The sequence below is a fragment of the Periplaneta americana genome, chromosome 7, assembly GCF_040183065.1.
Source record: "Periplaneta americana isolate PAMFEO1 chromosome 7, P.americana_PAMFEO1_priV1, whole genome shotgun sequence".
NCBI classification, from domain to species: Eukaryota; Metazoa; Arthropoda; class Insecta; order Blattodea; family Blattidae; genus Periplaneta; species Periplaneta americana.
In genome coordinates, this window is record NC_091123.1 from 174730250 (window position 1) to 174747077 (window position 16828).

The 16828-nt window shown below is 38.3% G+C and overlaps 1 protein-coding gene across 1 annotated transcript in view; it reads right to left on the reverse strand.

Moving 5' to 3' along the window:
• LOC138702815 (uncharacterized) overlaps positions 1–11980 on the reverse strand; it is a 37056-nt gene extending 25076 nt beyond the window's left edge. The window contains exons 1-2 of the mRNA XM_069830113.1: positions 11822–11980; positions 2749–4998 (exon numbers count right to left, since the gene is read on the reverse strand). Coding sequence (XP_069686214.1) covers positions 2749–4998; positions 11822–11828 — 2257 coding nt within the window. The 5' untranslated portion in view covers positions 11829–11980. The remainder of the gene's footprint in view (positions 1–2748; positions 4999–11821) is intronic.
• Between the last annotated feature and the right edge of the window lie 4848 nt (positions 11981–16828).

Below are 16828 nucleotides of genomic sequence, written 5' to 3' on the forward strand. Positions count from 1 at the left end.
TGTCGCCGAGTGACATGAAAACTTGTGAGGTATGCATGCTTCCTACTTCATTTTCCACCGTCACTAGATTGTACTATTAACAACAGAAAGCCACCGGGGTATCTCTGTCGGCTAAGACGCTTGCCTACAGATCCGGAGTTGCGCTCGGGCGCGGGTTCGATTCCCGCTTGGGCTGATTATCTGCTTGGGATTTTTCCGAGGTTTTCTCCAACCGTAAGGCAAATGTCAGATAATCAGTGGGGAATCCTCGGCCTCATCTCGCTTCACTTACCTTTCTTCCCACCATAATCTGAACACACGCTCTCGTCATGAAACAATACTAACAATACCATCCCATCGCACCTCCTCATACTCATCTTCTTTCACAATAGCTCTGCCAAGACTCTGGAATTCGCTACCTGCTAGCATCAGGGACTGTCGAAATAAAATTGAATTCAAACGAAAACTTACTAGGCACTTGGTCAGTAATTGATTACTTGTAAATAGTTTCTTTAATCTATCACAAAATATTTCAATATTCAGTAATTTCATCACTATACAATTTTGTTATTCTAGATTTAATTTGTAATTCAGTAAATATAAAATATTCTTTGTTTCTCTATGATAAATTATCTAGCTTTAATTATTCAGGTAATCTTTTCGTACTTTGATTTTATTGTAATTGTAAATTTAATACTAATTGTAATATTATTTGTAATTGTAATTGTAAATTTAATACTAATTGTAATTTTATTGTTGATATTGTAGTTGGAATCTCCTGGTAGAGGGGCAGAGAAGGCCTGACGGCCTTATCTCTACCAGGTTAAATAAATAAATACTAATAAATAAATAAATAAATAAATAAATAAATAAATAAATAAATAAATAAATAAATAAATAAATAAATAAATAAATAAATAAATAAATAAATAAATAAATAAATAAATAAATAAATAAATAAATAAATATCATCTCACCATCACCAATCTCATCGGCGCTAAATAACCTCGTAGTTGATACAGCGTCGTTAAATAACCAAGTAAAAAAACAGCAGAATATAACGAGCACATTGACGTCGTTGTTTACATTCACAGTATGTCTGTCTACTATGTTAAAGGAACTCTATAGTCAAGTTGTGCTACATTGGTTGCTAAAGTGTCCCGGATCCTAAGCCTGATCATAACGTTTGCGTTGGACACTTTCTAACCGGCGAATTTATTAAAGAGTATATGCACTGATTTATTGAGGTCAGAATCTCTATTTTTTTTAAATAATCTGCACGATTCTCTAGCCTCTGCTCCAACTATTATTCTAATTGCTCTTTTGGTTCCAGAATTTGCAGAATTTGAAGTAAATTTATAATCACTGATTAACAATAGTATTTTTTCGACTGTCTCCGTGGTCTGTTGGTAAGCATGCTGGCTTCCAGGTCAGGGCGTCCCGGGTTCGATTCCCGGGTTCGGCTCTCGGTGAATTTTTCTTGAAGAAGAAGAATTCCCTGGTTGTCTAGTCTGGAAATTTGTATGAATGTGAGTGTGCCGGGTTAATATTAATTAACCAATCATCACAAATATAAAAATACATCAGGACTGTCGTTGGGTAGTACCTGAACACACGTTTCAGCGTCACATTGTTGACAAGTAACTCCATCTGTTAGCACAACCATAAAGCATCTAATAGATGAAGGGTACACGGGAATAACGATCAAGGTCCATTTTAGAAAGTTTCGAGAAAAACGAATTTTAAAGTGTAAGCACTTAATACTTTGTTATGTGTGTATTTAATAGAAATTGACGTAGTGGAATGTCAAGAACGATGATTTCTTATTACTAGCTAGACCATATGATAGTACTTCATTTCCACTATAAGATAGCATTATTAACTCAATTACGATTTTTGATGGACCTTGATCGTTTTTCCCGTGTACCCTTCAGATGTTATAGAGTTACCAACAACGAAAAAAAAATAATAAAAATTATCTGGCTGACTAGGTGTCCGTCATTGGCCGAAGTGAGGTCAAGCGTTATCTTCCGATTTCCTGTTATGGTGGAGTGTGTTCATGATTGTGTCGAAAAGGGTGTGTGTTTTGAAATTCAGTTCAGTGTTCAGGATGTCCTGGGGGTGTGTTTTTGTATGTTTGTAAATTTCATGTTGTTCTAGAGTGTTAAGTTTCTGTTTTTTTTTTTTTTTTGGATGTGTAGGATTTTCATGTCAGTGTCTATATTGTTATAGTTATGGTTGGAGTTTATGATATCTTTTGCGTAGGTTGAATGGTTGTGTGGTTTGGTTATGGCTGTTTTAATAATTATGTTCCTTGTAACAAGTTTGAAATGATCTTCCAGTCTGTCCAATGTAGAAGTCGTTGTAACTGTTGCATGATAGTTTGTATACTCTTGTTAAGTTGTAGCCTATTTGTTAGATTGCTTATAGTAGCGAAGCATCTTATTTTGCAAGGAAAGGTGATGGAAATAATGGTAATTATAATAACTTTCTTTTTATAAAATATATAATTCCAGTAAAGATTTTTATTTACATTACTGTTATGTAATCCACAGTCTTTACAAGTGTTAACATAAAATAGTTGTTTTTAAGTCTCAGGTACAAAACTTAGCAATACAATTTCTTCCATTTCATTTGGAAGTGTAAGGCTTTACAAAAGAACGCTTGTGTATATTTCTCCGCACAGTTTGTGAAATATAATTTTTAACATATTACAGAACAGAATTATGAAATTATGATGGTTGCTGTGAGTATGGAAATAGTTTAATTAAATATTGTGTTTCTGATGTTTTATGGAGAGCTTGTGGGGTTTTTTATGAGGCAATTTAATTCTGTGGCTCGAAGCGTGACTTTCCGTAGTGATGGTGCAGTCATCAAAAGCGCATTCTTTATCCCAGGACCAAGTGCAAGCATTCTTCTCTGAGCAGAAAACAAGTCCTGCAGGACAATCCAAAATGTGGAGACGTCCGTTGTCGCACTCATAGTAGTTGCTGCAATTCTCACTGTTGGGGAAGTATGAAACGTTATGGTTTCCTGAAGGTGGTGGACAAATTGGTACACCGAAAGTTTCTTGATCATCATTTACAGGCTTCCTACCGAGAATCTTGCAGTCGGTGAAGGCACATTCAGGATCCCAGATCCAAGAACAAGTACTCTTTTCAGTGCAGAAATATGTTTGCTCAGGACATTCCATTGGTATGGGTACCATGTTGTCACATTCATAATATGCGCTGCAGTTGTTAGGGTTGTTCACAAATGTAACATTACCATCTTCAGGAACTGGACAAACTACATCAGCCTTAACTTTTTTCTCAATTCTGCCAACGATCTTGCAGTCGGTGAAGGCACATTCAGGATCCCAGATCCAAGAACAAGTACTCTTTTCAGTGCAGAAATATGTTTGCTCAGGACACTCCATTGGTATGGGCACCATGTTGTCACATTCATAATATGCGCTGCAGTTGTTAGGGTTGTTCACAAATGTGACATTACCGTCTTCAGGGACTGGGCAAGTTACGGCAGGCTGAATCTCAATCTTGGCAGCTGGATTCGTGGTGATTTTGCAGTCGGAGAAAGAGCAGTTTTTATCCCACGACCATGCACAATTCTTCAGTTCGCTGCAGTATAGTAAATCACCAGGACATTGCAGTAGTACAGGTCCCATATTGTCGCACTCATAGAAAGTACTGCAGTTATCTGGGTTTGGATACAAAATGACTTCGCCTTCTCCGATAGGTGGACATGTTATATCAGCAGGAGCTTTTACATCCACGACTTCAGATAGCGTCTTGACACAATCAGAGAATGCACATTCTTTATCCCAATCCCATGAGCAGACCTGTTTTTCACTACAGTAGAGAAGGTCTCCAGAACATGACAAGCTGAGGAGATTTCCATTGGAACATTCATAATAAAGGCTGCAGTTTTCTGGGTTCGGGTAGTAAGTAGCGTCTGGGGATTGGCCGGGTGGGGCACAGACAGGTAGGTCAGCTATTCCGAGTGAGTGTTCTTTTACATCCACGACTTCAGATAGCGTCTTGACACAATCAGAGAATGCACATTCTTTATCCCAATCCCATGAGCAGACCTGTTTTTCACTACAGTAGAGAAGGTCTCCAGAACATGACAAGCTAAGGAGATTTCCATTGGAACATTCATAATAAAGGCTGCAGTTTTCTGGGTTCGGGTAGTAAGTAGCGTCTGGGGATTGGCCGGGTGGGGCACAGACAGGTAGGTCAGCTCTTCCGAGTGAGTGTTCTTCAGCTTCATCGACGTTTTTGCCAAGGATTTTACAATCACTGTGGGAGCAAGCAGTATCCCAGAGCCATGAACACGTGTCCTGCTCGCTACAGAAGTACAGGTCAGGAGGACAGCTTGTGAGTATAGGTACCATATTGTCGCACTCATAGAAACTACTACAATTTGCTGGGTTAGGTAACAGTGTAACATTACCATCGGTAGGTATAGGACATTTTGGCAACTCTTCTTCGAGGTTAACTTCGTAGGTGTCAAACTTCGCTGATTGTACGACGCAGTCTGCAAATGCGCATTCCTTATCCCAAGACCAAGTACAAGCCGACTTTTCGCTACAGAACTGAAGATCAGCGGGACAGTCCAGATTATGGAGGAATCCGTTGTCACATTCATAATAATTACTGCAGTTTTCTGCATTAGGGTAGTAAGTTACGTCTGTTGGCTCACCAGATGGCGGTTCGCAAACTGGAAGGTCAGCTTTTGCCTTGGCATCTGGCATTTGACAGTTGCTGTAGTCGCAGTTGTACAGGTAGTCGCAGTACTCCTTAGCTGCGCAGTAATAAAGATCAGGGCCGCAGTGATGTGTGTAAAGATGACCTCCAGCACATTGGTAGAATTCACTACAGTTCTCTGGTTTTGGGTATAGAATTATTTCACCGTGTTCGTCCTCAGGGCAAGTTGGGAGTTCTTTGCTGTGGTGATGACTGTGGGCAGTTTGCTGGGAGAACACCACGAAGATAGCGGCCACAGTGACCGCGTAGAAACCTGAATTAACAGAAAAATATTGCTACTTTAATATTTCAGTACAAATTCTTCCTATTCACTTAAATTACATTAATTATTTTCTAAGGAAATTATGAGTAAGAAATCGGAAGAACAATATAACGAAATATGCGAGATCGGCAACGACAATTAAATAAATATGTGAGATTGTTCTTTTTACTTTGCTATTTAACGACGCCATATCAAGAAGTATTATATGATATTCTTATTGAATTTGGTATTCCCAAGAAACTAGTTCGATTAATTAAAATGTGTCTCAGTGAAACATACAGCAGAGTCCGTATAGGTCAGTTTCTATCTGATGCTTTTCCAATTCACTGCGGGCTAAAGCAGGGAGATGCACTATTACCTTTACTTTTTAACTTTGCTCTAGAATATGCCATTAGGAAAGTCCAGGATAACAGGCAGGGTTTGGAATTGAACGGGTTACATCAGCTTCTTGTCTATGCAGATGACGTGAATATGTTAGAAGAAAATATACAAACGATTAGGGAAAACACGGAAATTTTACTTGAAGCAAGTAAAGCGATCGGTTTGGAAGTAAATCCCGAAAAGACAAAGTGTATGATTATGTCTCGTGACCAGAATATTTTACGAAATGGAAATATAAAAATTGGAGATTTATCCTTCGAAGAGGTGGAAAAATTCAAATATCTTAGAGCAACAGTAACAAATATAAATGACACTCGGGAGGAAATTAAACACAGAATAAATATGGGAAATGCGTGTTATTATTCGGTTGAGAAACTCTTATCATCCAGTCTGCTGTCCAAAAATCTGAAAGTTAGAATTTATAAAACAGTTATATTACCGGTTGTTCTGTATGGTTGTGAAACTTGGACTCTCACTCTGAGAGAGGAACGTAGGTTAAGGGTGTTTGAGAATAAGGTGCTTAGGAAAATATTTGGGGCTAAGCGGGATGAAGTTACAGGAGAATGGAGAAAGTTACACAACACAGAACTGCACGCATTGTATTCTTCACCTAACATAATTAGGAACTTAAAATCCAGACGTTTGAGATGGGCAGGGCATGTAGTACGTATGGGCGAATCCAGAAATGCATATAGAGTGTTAGTTGGGAGACCGGAGGGAAAAAGACCTTTAGGGAGGCCGAGACGTAGATGGGAAGATAATATTAAAATGGATTTGAGGGAGGTGGGGTTTGATGTTAGAGACTGGATTAATCTTGCACAGGATAGGGACCAATGGCGGGCTTATGTGAGGGCGGCAATGAACCTTCGGGTTCCTTAAAAGCCATTTGTAAGTAAGTAAGTAAGTATATCGAGAACTATGTTTTTCCGCGTCATACTAGACTTACTAATAGCAAGGTAGAATTTGGCGAGACTAAAGGCCCATTCACAATGACAATTAAACATAACTGTAACATAAACGGAGAAGTTTGCGCCCAGGCTACCAAATGGGATCATTCACAATGATTCATATAAGTATTGACATAAACATTACCGTAAGACGTTAACATGGAAGTTTGCAAACTCCAGATTTTCATGCTTATGCTTACGTGATTTACAGACAGAACACAATCGTGGAACAATGACAGAATATGAGGAAATGGCGTCGTTGTTATGTTTCCATGGTTACGAAGTATGTTTGCTGTTATGTTTATGTTCCCATCGTGAATGATGGTATGACTTCTTGATTTTACCGTAACGTTTATATTCTTAAGTTAACGCTTACGTTATGTTTAATTTTCATTGTGAATGAGCCTTAAAACCTAGAATTCGCCATAGATTACCTGATATTTGCGTTACGGTTGGGGAAATTTTAGGAAAAAAAAATACAGTAGTGGCAAAAAAACCGGACCGACCCTTATAGCTGATACAAAAGAATCCTGTGCTGTGTATTGTGTCAAACTGTGGTAATATCAATATGGATAGTGAAGCCAGAAGTATGTACTGCTATTTAATGTAAAAATACGCAGTTATCTTTGCCGAATAGAGGTAGAAATGTAATACTGATGCCAGATGAAAATAAAACTCTCAAAGTTTTTTCGTCTGTAAGTTTGAGGCATTGAAGGAAACAAAAGACGGTAAGAATCAAATAAATACAATAAATTTCATTGTTATAATTAATTATACAAGATGGATGTGTTTTGTGATTAGCAAAATTTGAATCTGTGACTCTGAAATCAGCTACAAAGGTCGGTCCAGTTTTTTTGCCACTACTGTACCAGGTAATTTGCCCAAGCGAAAATCGAACTTAAGCTCGAGAGCAGGTACAGATCAACGATATTCTTATCTTGATGTGGTACATGCAGGAGGTTACTAAGGCCAAACTTAATTGTATTTTGAAGTTATTACTTTAAGCATATTAATATCGATATAGTACTCGGAGGTGGTAGCAATGTCAAACTTTACTGTATTTTGAAATTATTACCGGTACCTTAAGTATATCATAGAGATGTAGTACTTGAGGGGGGGGGGCGGTAAAATCCCAAACTTTACTGTATTTTGAAATTATTACCTGAAGCATATCATATCGATATAGTACCCGGGGCGGTAATAATGCAAAACTTTATTGCAACTAAAATGACTGCCTTAAAAATATTTCAGGAACAAAATGCCTATTTCATTTTTCACTGCCTTTATATAAGAAGATTATAAAGAAAATCATTGGATTTATAAATGCATAGCATTTGGTGTTACTTTAGCCTAATGTCTTGAAATAGAATAATATTGATATACATATATGGCAATTTATAGTTAAAAGAGGTGTCTTATACTGAATAAGAATGAAACTACGTCGAGCAGAAAAAGAGTAGAATTTGTCCACGAATTAAGCAGAGACAATCAGATTGTATGACATAAACTAGGCTACTAGGTCTATTCATATATCACAGAGGTCTCCAAAACGCGTTTAATCATTCGTGATCCCGATGCTGCCCGCCGAACACAGTGTGCTGTAGAGAAGGGGGAGAGACTCGTACCTCAACAGATGGGAGCGGTCAGTGAGGGATTGCGGCAACGATCTCCCTTATGTTTACAAATAATAACATCGAAAGGATAAGAAATGTAAGTTTGTATATTATTTTGACGTACTAGGAAGCTTCTACTTTTGATTGGGGAATATTCAATAATGGAATAATTCATTTCGCATTACATCTAGAAGACATTCATGCACAATTTTACAAATGCTCATTCTGTAAAGGGCTTCATTGATTTTCCGATATTTCAAGTTAGAACATAGCTAGCAAGAAGTTTTTTTTGTTTAAGACTGAGGATACGTGTGTGATTTGTGTTTATATTTCCTTGTTTCAAATTTATCAAAATATTTGTATGTATTTCACCTAAAATGAAACGAAAATTGTCTTGCGAAACTGAGTGTAAACGTATCGTAATATAGTGATTATTATGTATAACCAACAGTTATACAGACGTCCCAAAATAAATTATTTTCACATGTTGAATTTTAACACACTCTTAAGATTTTTCGAACAAATGAAACATTTCATATTCTTTCCACTAACACGAAAATATATTTCTCTTCCCTTTCATCCTTGAATGCACTACGTCCATGATTGGAAGGCATTGTGAAACGGTGGAACACTCCGACCAACACAATGATAATGGCAGTCCACCACTGTTCTTCGTTTGCGCATAAACATTGAGTACAGTACAGGTGGGGATGGGTGAGGCGGAGCGCGCGCATTACGTACTGGCTTCGGTTCCGTTCAGGGGCTTACTCGCGAGTACGCTTTTGGAGACGTCTGATATATCAGGAATGCTGAAAATTATATTGCCTATGTCATCAACGCCTGAAACTAGATTTGATGTATTTCACAAAGTTTCTGTCTCTTTATCATGACTATACATTAGAAATAAGACAAAGTAAATAAACATTAGTTTATAATTTGAAGTGACATTGAAACTTGTCATAGAAAACAGATATGTTTTTTTACTCATAGATGTTTACAAATTTTGTAATATGATGGAAACTTCTAGACGTAATCTCAACCATACTATCCATGACCCTGAAAACTTATCGAGATAACATTTAACGATAGTTTTGTTTTATTCTTTCGTACGCGGAAAATCGTGAAGTATTTAGTTTTATTATTCGTTAATATTCGTGTGATATTTCTGAACCTTGAGCCCTCTAAATTGTGTAGGCCTAACTAATTTCACGCCTATTATCTCCTGAATATGTGCGTATAAAGAAGTTGCAAATAAATGCATGAAAAAATACGGATGCCTCTCTTTAAGGGGACTTTTTTTGTTTTTATGGTGGTAATTGAGGGCTTTGCCGGAAGAAAGGCGGATAGACCTATACGCCCTTCTTCGGGAAAACGGTTTAAAATGTAGTGAATAATTATAGTAGCGAAATTTTGTTTTGATTGTACTGTACATACCTGCAGGCCAGGGCTGCGTGCGTGTATAACATTTTATTCAGGTGCGTTTTAATATCTTAGATTGCATGTATCTCAATTCACCATATTGACGTATACGCCCTTCTTCCGGCAAACACCTCAATTACAATTGAGACTATTTTAAAGTTCTAGCCAAACATACGGTGCGTGAGTAAGTTGGGAGAAATGTTTTTAGTGCTGTTTTCTCGACTTTAGTCCCGCGCCGTGGCGTCGTGGTCTAAGGCATCCTGCCTAGGACTCGCGTTACAGAATGCGCGCTGGTTCGAGTCCTCGTGGGGGAAGAAATTTTCTCATGAAATTTCGGCCAGTGTATGGGACCGGTGCCCACCCAGCATCGTGATGCACTTGGGGAGCTACGATAGGTAGCGAAATCCGGTTGCGAATGCCAGCTATAACGGCTGGGGGGATCATCGTGCTAACCACACGATACCTCCATTCTGGTTGGATGATCGTCCACCTCTGCTTCGGCATGTGGGCGTGAGGCCAGCAGCCGGCTGGTCGGTCTAGGCCCTTCACGGGCTGTAGCGCCACGGATTATTATTATTATTATTATTATTATTATTATTATTATTATTATTATTATTTCTCGACTTTAAAATTTTAAGCAATTTATTGCATAAAGAAAGCTCTTTGCACAACAGTTATTGTCATATTGGTCTGAAACTTCTCACAGAGGTCAATTAAATGTTGATGAATAAAAAAAGTTAGCATTTGTATGAAATATTAACATTGAATTCCTTCGGTGCTTATTCATATTGCACTTAGATTTAAAAATGCTGTAATGGTAAATTCATGAAATTTAAATATCTATTGTGACTGTATATTTACGCTGAGCTCAAAAAAGCTAATTAATTTTTATCCCTATGACTATTTTGACGCTTTTGAGAGAATATGAACTAAACATTTTGAAAACTTTGACCCAAGGAGCCTTTTTAATGATGTCAATATAAAATATATTAAAAAATATAATTTCAAAACAATTAGCCTTAATAATTTCAAGGACAAATTGTTCCGGGGCTGGTTATCGATTCCAGGACCCTTCGCTTAGCGCACGAATGCTCTACCAACTGAGCTACCCCAGGAAATATACACGACACCTCACAATTTTTCCTTTTACATCCACACAAGACGCCAGAACCCAACTTTGAGTGCACACAATTCTGAACGAATGTATTATACAAATCTGGCTTTCAGGTAGTAGCTTCCTGTAAAGCAGGTTTGAATAATTTCAAGGAAAAATTGTTCCCGGGTCGGGTATCGATCTCGGAATCCTTCGCTTAGCGCACGAATGCTCTGCCGACCTTTCTCTTAAAATTTGGGGTTTTTAGCTCTTTTATATTTGGTCGAACTGGACTTCATATAATTCGCAACGAAAAGTAGAGGTAATTCTGCATGCAGTAATTATTATTTCTCCGAAACATAATGGTTTGAAAAGCTATTAGACGGTTCATTTCGTAAAATCTTCATCTTATGTAAGGAATAAATAAGTTATGGTTAGGATCGATTTTAAGTTTATTGCTACTTCATGTAAATAAATAAAATATTATATTTCATGTAGCTACATAATTTCCGGATAATTTGACTAGTAGAAAATTAACATAAAAAAATCCGACCAATGCAATGATTTAGGATATATCTCTGTACATAAATGGATAACACGTTCAAACTACTGTCTTGATATAAAGATACCGGCACTAGAAATGTGTGTTCCCGTGAAAATTTTGTAATTATTTTTTGCGATATCATGTTATTTTCTGCAACGAGAAAGGAAAAAAAAAAACTATTTATTGGAATTGTTTAATAGAAATCAATGCGAAGGCTACTATGAATAAATTGTAATAGTATTTATTAATTACTTCTCTTTTTAAGTAAAAACTATGCACTTTTATATTATACTAAAACGACAAAATTGTCAGCAATAAAATAAAATGTTAAAAAACAGATGCGTACATGATTCATCCCATATTATGTATTACCAAGTGATAATTATTCATAGGTGGAGGTAAACCTTTCGTTGTTAAAGAAAATGGAATATAGATGGTTTTATTTAGTATTTAAGGACAGGAGATTAGAGTCAAGCAAATTTTTCACTACGTTAATTCCATTGCTAGCATTTAAATAAGTTTTATCCCAATTTTCCCCATTAAATGTCAGTCGCTGGAGAAGAAAAGACAGCCATTGATTCAGTTCAATAAAGTTTTGATATGTCGTAGATTCATAACAAAGTTTTACCGTGTTATTTAGTTTATAAAATAACGTCGACGTATTAATAGAAATTCTGTGCAAGCCATGCAGTTTATCGCCGTCTAAATTTTGAAATGAACAATATAATGACTTGGGATCGGAGGTCGTTGTTAATGAATGATGCTAGTGTGATTTATGTGGAACTAAATAAAGAACAGACAGAACTTGGCGACTTACCTCTCATGCTGATTGTATTTGACTTTGCAGGAATCGGTGTCCTATTCACAAGCACTGGTAATTGCGTTCAAATGTGAACCTTTAGTTGATTCGGGTCGTATTTAAACACGAGGGCAGAGAATGTGAAGTGGTTTGCTTACTGACGAAATTGATACTTAATCTGATGCCTTATCTGTGAAAAAATCGACCTTTTGTGTGAATTGCGTAAGAGCCCTTTTCTCTTCTTCGAAATATTTTACAAGTATCTAGGACATTCATCCAGATAACGAGGAATCTTAAAGATAAAATTGGCGAAGCTTGTAACTTTGCTGACCCTGATCGCTCTTCAGATGTTCGTATTGCAGTTACGCGATCAATTATAGCTCTCATAGATTACTGACTGATAGCAATATAACAGTGCATTTGCATTTCGTGGAATTAATTTTTTGCTACCCCCTTTAATTTGTAAAATGTGATTGATTATGGAACGATTAGGGAAAACACGGGGATTTTACTGGAAGCAAGTAAAGAGATAGGTTTGGAAGTAAATCCTGAAAAGACAAAGTATATGATTATGTCTCGTGACGAGAATATTGTACGAAATGGAAATATAAAAATTGGAAATTTATCTTTCGAAGAGGTGGATAAGTTCAAATATCTTGGAGCAATAGTAACAAATATAAATGATACTCGGGAGGAAATTAAACACAGAATAAATAAGGGAAATGCGTGTTATTATTCGCTTGAGAAGCTTTTATCATCCTGTCTGCTGTCAAAAAATCTGAAAGTTAGAATTTATAAAACAGTTATATTACCGATTGTTCTTTATGGTTGTGAAACTTGGACTCTCACTTTGAGAGAGGAACATAGGTTAAGGGTGTTTGAGAATAAGGTTCTCAGGAAATATTTGGGGCTAAGAGGGATGAAGTTACAGGAGAATGGAGAAAGTTAGGGGAGAGTCGGGTAGTAACGGACATCGGGTAATATCGGACAGTGAGTTTCTTTCATATACCACATGATGATAGTACCTGATTGACATGGTTACGTTTCTGTGATGTCGCATAGAGAAACGTAACCATGTCATTCAGGTACTACCATACGGTGGTAGATGAAAGAAACGCACTGTCCGATACTACCCGATGTCCGATACTACCCGACTCTCCCCTACACAACACAGAACTGCACGCATTGTATTCTTCACCTGACATAATTAGGAACATTAAATCCAGGCGTTTGAGATGGGCAGGGCATATAGCACGTATGGGCGAATCCAGAAATGCATATAGGGTGTTAGGCCTAGTTGGGAGGCCGGAGGGAAAGAGACCTTTGGGGAGGCCGAGATGTAGATGGGAAGATAATATTAAAATGGATTTAAGGCAGGTGGGATATGATGATAGAGAATGGATTAATCTTGCTCAGGATAGGGACCGATGGCGAGCTTATGTCAGGGCGGAAATGAAACTCCGGGTTCCTTAAACGCCAGTAAGTAAGTAAGTTTGATTATGAAATTCTTATCAAAGAGACAGTAAATAATTTTAATTAATAAATTTGGTTACTACGCATTACAACTCAAAATAAATTTAAGAATATGCATAATTCTTTCGTCAAAGGATAAAATTAATAATATATTCATATTAATTTTAAAATATCGAGACATATAATATACAAAGTTAAAACCGATTCTTTTTTTGCGTAATTCTATTATCATTTGTTTTTCGTTATTATCATCTGCAATCAGTGACTGGATACATTGTTTAATGATCATTGTGAACCAATATTATACATACGCAAATAATGGGATTCTCTGGTCATATGAACTAACAAGGCATAGGTAATTGACCATCGCTAAACACATCAGCAAATACAAGACTTCCCTGTTGGGAATTGAACCCAAATAACTCAAGTCTGTAGCTAGAAATTATGTAGATGTGTATATATATATATATATATATACATATATATACAAGGTAAAAATGGTTATTTGACGAGAAAAATTCGATTCGGCGCCGAGGATCGAACCCGGGTCCTTGGTTCTACGTACCAAGCGCTCTAACCACTGAGCTACGCCGAAGCTAAATTCACAGCACCTGATCGAATCCCACTCCTTTAGTGTTTTTCCCTTTGTAGCCTTTACGTAGATTCTTCGCCCAACAGTGCATATAAGCCTACTGTGTAATCCCGGCCAATAAGTCACTCAATTGAGTGCGCTCCTTGTATTAATTTTTTTTATTTTATTGGGTTATTTTACGACGCTGTATCAACATATAGGTTATTTAGCTTCTGAATGAAATGAAGGTGATAAATACCGGTGAAATGAGTCCGGGGTCCAGCACCGAAAGTTACCCAGCATTTGCTCGTATTGGGTTGAGGGAAAACCCCGGAAAAAACCTCAACCAGGTAACTTGCCCCGACCTGGATTCGAACCCGGGCCACCTGGTTTCGCGGCCAGACGCGCTGACCGTTACTCCACATGTGTGGATGAAATTATATAGATATATATGTATATATATACAAATATACAAGGTAACAATGGCTATTTGACGAGAAAAATTCGCTTTGGCGCCGGGGATCGATCCCTTTGTGGTCTTTACGTAGATTCTTCGCCCAACAGTACATATACTGTGGAATCCCGGCCACCAAGTCACTCAATTGAGTGCGCTCCTTGTATAATGGCAGTTGACTTATATGTCAACATATATGTCGAACATGAAGTAAGGCCATAAAGGGAAAAAACACTAAAGGAGGGGGATTCGATCCGGTGCTGCGGATTGAGCTTCGGCGTAGCTCAGTGGTTAGAGCGCTTGGTACGTAGAACCAAGGACCCAGGTTTGATCCCCGGCGCTGGAGCGAATTTTTCTCCTCTAATAACCATTGTTACCGTAACAGATAAATTCTGTAGGGCCAAAAATTGAAGCGTCGGCTGGAACAATGTTGTAAGTTACAAAATTTTCATTCGGCGTGTTTCCGTCTAATAATGTTGTATGTCATGTTACTTTGCTATACTCCTTGGCTTGCAACTGTCCATCAATGCAGTACGTGAAATTTGTCCACTCAAAAGTTTGCTACCCTCATAAGAACAACGTTGTACGCGTACACATTTTTGCAGCTCCTGTAAATTTTACCAAATGTAACTTACAACGTTATTCCACCCGACGCTTCAATTAACTTTACGTATATACAGGGTGTTTTAAAAGTGACGATAAAAAATTAGGGATGAGAAGTAAAGACAAAGAGAAACAAAATAAAAAGGTCCAGTAAAGATGGGTCCACAAATTAACCGTGTACGAGATAATGCAATTTTTCTGCTGGTTGGGCCGCCACTGAACCGAGCGCCTGGGTATAGAGCGGCAACATTCATGCTTCGCACGTATGCCGCACTCCCCACATTCTATTTCCTTCTACCGTACTCCAACCAGGAGAAAGTCTCAGGGGAATGAGACGCAGCGGGGTAATTCTGTCAACGAATGTTGATGTCATGTCACACACGTCGGTACACGCATCTCCATTGGCTAACTCTCAAAGCACAAACGATAACACTGATACACACATATTTATACTACCCTAGTTACAAAATTAGATCACGGTTAATCTCCTGGTCTTTTAATCCCTCCATATAGGAAATAACATATGCAGGAGAGCGCATGTTTTTTAAACTGACGTTATAACGGTAATGTTGTCTATCTACTTCGCTCCAATAGATGGTGCAATAGTAAGCACATTCCTTTCACGGTTAATCTCCTGGTTGGAGAACAGTAAATGTGGGATGATATCTAAACAGGCGACATGGTGAACGGTGGATAGGTAGAGGAGGACCTATACCTAGATCACCGGATTGTGAGTGGGATTATGCAAAAATTCTAGTCCACACAACAAACATCACCACACCTGAAAAATTGCAGCATAGGATTGTAGATGCATTCCAGTAAATGAAGATGATAGGACTGTGACCCATTTTCAAGTTGCGCACCACTTCGGCGGGCCACGTTGTGCATGATGTATATATGTGTAGTAGGTTATTTTACGACGCTTTATCAACATCTTAGGTTATTTAGCTTCTGAATGAGATGAAGGTGACAATGCCGGAGTCCAGCACCGAAAGTTACCCAGCATTTGCTCGTATTGGGTTAAGGGAAAACCCCGGAAAAAAACCTCAACCAGGTAACTTGCCCCGACCGGGAATCGAACCCGGGCTACCTGGTTTCACGGCCAGACGCGCTAACCGTTACTCCACAGGTGTGGACGTGAAGAGTTATGTCGTGGACTAGGGTGAGTGTATGTTAAATGTTCGTGTAAGTGTAGTGTAGGGAATGGGTGAGGATGATAATGAAGGTGAGGAAGGGAGAAGGGGAAACCTGGTGACGGCATGTAGCCTACTCCTGCCGAATAGCACCAAAAGGACCGCCTGGCTTAAAACCCCCATCCGACGGACGAATCACTATCAACAGTGACATATGCCTTCTCTTCATATGCACTGCGGAGAGATTTGGGATTTAACCCAGGCATATTGGTGCACAATCTAGTGATTAGAAATTGTGCACCACCATCTCTCCTAATCCCGAGGTAGGAATTTGACATGAAAATTTCTGACCCTACCGGAAATCGAACACGGGCAGGCTAGTCTAGAGGCAGACGCGCTACCGCAGAGCTAACTCGGCGGACACCTGTTGCAAAATGTTGCAGCATTGTCTTGTAATCGATGAGGCAATTCAATGAAATTTCTCATTATTGTGTGCATCTTACATTAGAATATTCGTATTCATTCAGACTGAATGATATCCTAATGGAAAACCATTTTTTTTAGATCTATTGATGTTCTTGATCTGACCACGGCAATGATCGCATCAGGCTGGCGGCGCGTGTTGGGTTGAAATGTCGTGGGCGTCTGGAGGCGTGGCCTACTTTCTCAATGAATATCGGGAAATACATTCTCGCACAAGGTGGGGATGATCTTCTGAATGGCGACTTGTTCAAACTTGCACCATACCCACTCAAGATGACACTCATAACCCGTATCGTCCACTTGATGTA